This window comes from Wasmannia auropunctata, unplaced genomic scaffold, assembly GCF_000956235.1.
Source record: "Wasmannia auropunctata unplaced genomic scaffold, wasmannia.A_1.0 LD336045.1, whole genome shotgun sequence".
Taxonomy (NCBI): domain Eukaryota; kingdom Metazoa; phylum Arthropoda; class Insecta; order Hymenoptera; family Formicidae; genus Wasmannia; species Wasmannia auropunctata.
This window is the reverse complement of record NW_012026845.1, coordinates 220,691-226,690: the sequence shown is the minus strand read 5'-3', so window position 1 is coordinate 226,690 and position 6,000 is coordinate 220,691. Positions and strand designations below refer to the sequence as shown.

Genomic DNA, 6,000 nt, shown 5'->3' with positions numbered 1-6,000 from the left:
TTAGACATGTATTTTATTTTGGGTTTACAAGAAGCACTAAAAATGTAACTTCAATAAAGTTAGATCAAAAGTTAATAGTTACCGATAAAATGTAACTAAATTAAGTTAAAAGTTAAGAGCCTAAAAAATGTAACTAAGTTAAGTTAAAATTATTTAACTTTTTCACTTTTTAACTTAACTTTTATCTGTTTATAATAACTAACCACTACCCAACCTACCCAACCTAGCCACTACCCTGGTAATTGCATATTGCAAATTGTATAATTTTTCCTTACATGCAAAATAACTAGAATCATTATATGTAAAAAAAAGTCATACAGTTCCACTTAAAAATCTAAATTGACCTTCAGAACCTTAAAGATATTCCATTTAAAAGAAAAAGAGCATTAAGACGATTGTTTCTGTATATAATTTCTGTTAGATTTCCTTTTACTCTTGTAGTTAGATATTAAAAGTGATAATAGAGTTATTGCCTCATCCAAACATAACATCAAAACATGATATATAATACAATTGACATTATGTATTAATAAAGTAAAAGAGTTTTCTATCAAACATTTTAAACATGCTAAAAGAATTAACAAATATATATCCTTTATTACATTTTCCGAGACATAATAATTAATTAGAGCATTTTTCGCTTTTTTCAAATGCTTGAGATTCTTGTTAAAAAACATAATCCATTTTTTTTCGCTTGTTCCTTGGGATTTCTGTTTGTCGTCAAAATTACAGAACTTTTTCAGAACGTGATTTTGCGTATCGCAGGATTAACGAAACTCGTTAGGCTTAAAGATACTCAACACGCAAAAAATCATTAAAAATAAATCGCAGCCGGCAGGCTCGCGTTTACGAGGACGATAATAATCCGTTTGTGACGCAATTCTTCGCGAGTAATACGAGGCCAAGCTCTTAAAGAGGCAACTCGAAAATGCTGCTGGCGTTGTGCTTAGAAGTATTGGAAACCACTTGAGAATGCGACCTTATGTTTCATTTCTTTCCCAACGATAAAATTGAAAGTGTATTTTCGATGTTTCATGTCGAAGATAATATCATTTCAGTAGACTTATATTATACTTATATTAAATTAAATTTATTATTTTTATAAAACGCGTACGTCTTTTTAATACGATTAGAAAACTTCAGTTTATTATTTACGTAAAATACTTTTTATTTTATATAGATCAAGCTCAAGCAATACAATGTTAGAAAAAGTCTGTTTAAAAAAAATTATATTAGTCAATATTCTTATAAAAATGAAGATGATATATTTTTAAAGATCTATTTTTTATCTTACTATATTTTTTAAATTATTATTTTTATCTCGCTTTTATATAAAAATATGACAATTTAAAAAATATAGAAGCATATATTTCATTTATAAAACAAGTAAATTTCATGTTTTATATTTTTTAAATTATTATTTTTATTCCGCTTTTATATAAAAAATGACAATTTAAAAAATGTAGAAGCATATATTTTATTTATAAAATAAATAAATTTTATATTTTATAAAAGTATTGACTATTTTGTAATTGCGAGAAGCAAATATATGTATATTTAATGAGTTTCAAATATATAGCTTCTTTAGTTTTTGTGTATTTTGTACCAAGTTTAAAACAGTCATCTTCTTTAATGAAGCTGGACAAGAAATATTGTTAACGATACTTGCGTATTTGTTGCGTCACGTACCTACATTAAGAAGAGTCTGACGATATCTCTTTGTCCCATCAACCAGTAACCAAGCCCCGGCGGCTCCATGTATTCCCGTGGCGAGAATTTGCACCATGACACCCGTCACGACGATGACCCAGCCCCAACCATTTTCGGGATAATAATGTTGTCTTATAGTGCAACGCGCGGCATACCTGACATATATGAAATTTGAAGATCACGTCCGGCCGACGTCGCGTTACACACAATATTCACGTTGGAAATATGATTAGATTTTATTACCACAAATTAGCCTTACAATGGCATTTGATTAAAAAAATAGAACTTGATGTAGATATCAATTTTTAAGTATTGAAGTATCTGATAATTATTTTAAATTATTGTGCATTAATAACTAATTTCTTCAATTAACTTGACTCGACTTCAATGAAGAGAAATCATAGATCGATGCAAACGGCGAATTAGTTAAATTTGCGATATATTTATTCAATTTGGTCTGACGCGGAAAAATCATTCCAGTTTGCAATAGTTTGTATGTTCAAACCTAGGATCAGGATTTGCATCTTCCTCGATTTCCTTAGGCGCCTGAAGGGATACTATTCCCTCGCATTCCCCGGAGAAGGAAGGCTCGCCGAGTTCGCCGGAAATCGCGACCCCGCTATCCTCGTAAGCGGGACTTTGAACGACAACTCTTCCGTTCCGCTCACGGTACTTCATTCCGCGATTTAGAGAACGACTCTTCGGCACCGATACGCGACTATTTTCTTTGATGTCGATATAATGTTCATTCTTATCAGATGCTGCTCGTTCGCCATGATATGATTTTATTGCTCTCCATTGGCGTTCTTGTTCAGTTGTGATTTAAATATCATTCGCATTTTTAGTTGTCTTATAATTTACTAAAAAACGGAAATGAACATTAGATTGTGTTTATAATATGAGATCAAGTAGAACATTTGGAAATTTTTTGTGGTGTTAAATTATAAACGAATCAGTAATAGCAGCAGATTAATTTCAAATTCCGATTATCTAGATTTTATTTTTATTTATTTCATTATTTATTTTTATCACGTTGACGATGTAATTAACCAGAATAATCAAAACAATCTTTAAGCAAATGGTATAAAAAGAATTTTCAGAAATTAAATTAATTTTAATATATTCTAGTGAGCCCATGTATCTAAATTGTTTAAATTAATTTTGTATTGTTTTGTATTGCATTTCGTGGTATTTATAATATTAAAGAAACAGTTAATTATAGAAGGGATGTTTATTATAGAAAGTACATTAAAGTCGGTATCAAAGGAGATAATTGAAGTCCGTGAGATAATGCGCATTTCTAGTCGTGAGTTTCATCGTTATAGTGGCGTTCGTATAGCGGCGGTTATATACATATGTAAGTGCATTATGTTAAAAGCTAGATAAACAGGGTTTATAAAGGAAAGCTAGGAGGCTTGCAGAATTGTGAGTGGAAGGTGGGTTACGAATCCGACATAACTGAGAAGGAAATAAAGAAAGAAGGAGAGGAAAAAAATGAGGATGAGAAGGAAAACGAGAAACGGGCCGGAGTACATCGTGCTTTTAGCATGGCCAGTCCTGCTAATTCAGCGATTGTGTAATTTCGAGAGAGGGTAAACGACCCGTAACTTCGCAGCGCTTCGAACGACTTACGCACTCGACGTATATCTCGCATTTAATATTCTCGTATTCAAGGAAATTTGCCGTGACAGTTACGCGCCATAGAAACTTTTTCTGGAAATACTTTCCCCGGTCCCGAAATTAAATCGCTTCGGCATTTTCCTTTATTTGATTTGGGTTAAATTGGAATTTTAAAATGAAGCCAAATTTTAGAACGCGGTTCGGCCTAAATTTTACAACACGATTTGCATATAGAAGCTTCCCTAAATTCTATTAATCCTGGAATATTTTAATACAAATGAATGATAGATATTAAGTAGTTTAATATTTAATTAGAATAACATTTAAGTATGAATGTATAATAATTTAAAATATAGTAATATGTAAAGAACATACACATGTGAATGTATATGTTTTTTAAAAAATATTTAAAAAATTTTTTTTTCTGACGTGTATTTCTCAGACTTTTAAGGTTTTGTCTGCAATTTTAGATCATAAAATAATTTTTTAAGAACTCATATAAATTAATTAAAAGAAATTAATATCTATTGAATAACACATTATTCTGAAACAATAATACACTGTTAAATCTATAGTGTCGAACTAAACATTATTTAAGTCGCCACTGCTCTTACTTAATAAATAATTCTTTTTTACTAAAACAATGGAATTAAATAATTTAAAACAGTTCAATAAAACAATGAAATTTAACCCAAATATGGATTAAATTTCATTGTTTTATTAAAAAAAAACTATATTGTTTTAGTTAAAACTTCCTATTTTTAAGTAGGAGCAGTAGCGACTTAAATAAGGTTCAGTTTGACATTATAAATTTATCAGTGTAGAGATTTTATTTTAATCTTACTTAATCTGTATTACTATCAAAGAGATTTAACGTAACATCCCGCCAACGCGACTCCGGGGAAACTCGACTATAATTTGCGTGCCGGTAACGTTGCCACGATAAAAATATAGCCATACGGCCAGTTTCAACGTAAGGGGGTCAACGGTGCTACGTAACGCGGGATCTCGAAACAATGATACCCAAAATGTGCGTGGCACGATCACTTTACTGGAGTTGTCTCTCTTTCTCTTTTGAAATAACAATCTCCTCTTTTGCCTCGCCTTTACACAAAATTCTGCTTCTATTTTTATCGCTTACTATTATTGCTTCCTGTTATATCGAATAGTGTAAATTATATTTTATTATATATATTATATTTATAGTGTAAATTATATTTTATTATTAGGGATGCGATAAACTTCTTCAATTTACGCGTGATTTATATCGATTGGTATTTTTTATATATTGAATTGCGACGAGAGCGTTGCACACCGACGCAATTAATATTCGGAATCATTTATCCGTAACAGCAATAATTTAGCCGCACGTTCCGGGTCCCGTATCGCGTGTCCCGATCGGAGGGATCGCTGGAACACTAGATGAGAGACGCGTTGCCAAACACCGACTGGGTTCATAGAGGTGGATCAGAAGAGACGCACGCTCCGCGAACTGAGCTTGCGTAGGGGAAACCAGTGGACCAATCCTCTCGTTCCCTTAGGTTCGCCACGTGCTTTTCCTGAGCAATGGGGATCGCGATGGGATTCACTATAATATAAAATAAGATAAAACCTTGATCTGTAACGATGTTATTTGCTGGCGATCGACCAGTTTTATCGTAGTTATATCTCGCGAACGTGATACGTTCTCAACAGAGTCAACTCGCCGAAAACTTATTCTCATACAAGACAAATAACATTAAATTAACTTGTCAAAATTAGAAGATAAGTGCGATTCGGTTCGCGAAAAACTTCTGGCTTCTTCTCTCAGATTAATTACACAGGCGGTATTTTTCGAAAAGTAGTCGACTGTGTAAACGTGATTAGCTCGAGTAAATTTAATTTTCACGCAAAGAAGCGTATTCGATTCTCATAAAATTTCTGACAAAAATCTCGCCATTTATCAATTTCAACCAAATGTTAAAAAATGATAATGAGCAAAGAAAATTTAGAACTAGAAACGCGCAAAAACTGTAATTAGTGTTACAAAATTAAAAATTAAATGAAATTGATCTTGACGACAGGTTTTCATATGTCCGAGGAATCCGCTGTATGGTAATTGAGCAGTTAGAATACACCATGGATACAGCATCGGTTTACGATATCCTGATACGATTACATTATTATAGCGATACGATCATTGCGTAATTGAACGGTATAAAATATGCGTCGGTGCTTTTGTGAATTATGCAAAATAGAAGCAAACCACGGGTAACCATGAGTCCCACATCAATTACAAGAGGGGTACATTTCGATACGCGTATCGCTTTGCCCACCCTGAAATTATTTGCCATCCATTTAATGAGATGTTCTTTTACAACTTTATCTTGGCATAATTTGCGTGAGAATACGTCGCTGGGCAACTTATTTTATAAAATGTAAAATGATTGCTTAAAAGTAATGATAAATGACGTTATCAGAAACGTCTAATCTGTACATATACATACAATGTGTATTAATATATTTATATCATATTTGCTATTTGTTTTTTATTAAAATAATATTTTTAAATATATATTATATTAATTTTGTTGAAATTCTAAGTGGCTTATTGCTAACGCCTCAATATTTAATACATGATTCATGATGAATTAAATTCTTTTTAATAAATAATGAATTTGTATTCAATAG

The 6,000-nt window shown here is 31.7% G+C and overlaps 1 protein-coding gene across 2 annotated transcripts in view; it reads right to left on the bottom strand.

The window, feature by feature from the left end:
* The window catches only part of LOC105451763 (monocarboxylate transporter 8-like), an 86,015-nt gene that overhangs the window by 9,638 nt on the left and 70,377 nt on the right, over positions 1–6,000 (bottom strand). The window contains exons 1-3 of one of the 2 annotated variants that reach the window (XM_011692427.1): positions 4,175–4,644; positions 2,216–2,570; positions 1,690–1,865 (exon numbers count right to left, since the gene is read on the bottom strand). The exons of the other annotated variant lie outside the window; for it this stretch is intronic. Of the exons in view, the coding sequence (XP_011690729.1) occupies positions 1,690–1,865; positions 2,216–2,388 (349 nt within the window). The 5' untranslated portion in view covers positions 2,389–2,570; positions 4,175–4,644. Of the gene's footprint in view, positions 1–1,689; positions 1,866–2,215; positions 2,571–4,174; positions 4,645–6,000 lie in introns of those variants that run through there. 2 annotated transcript variants of the gene reach the window in all.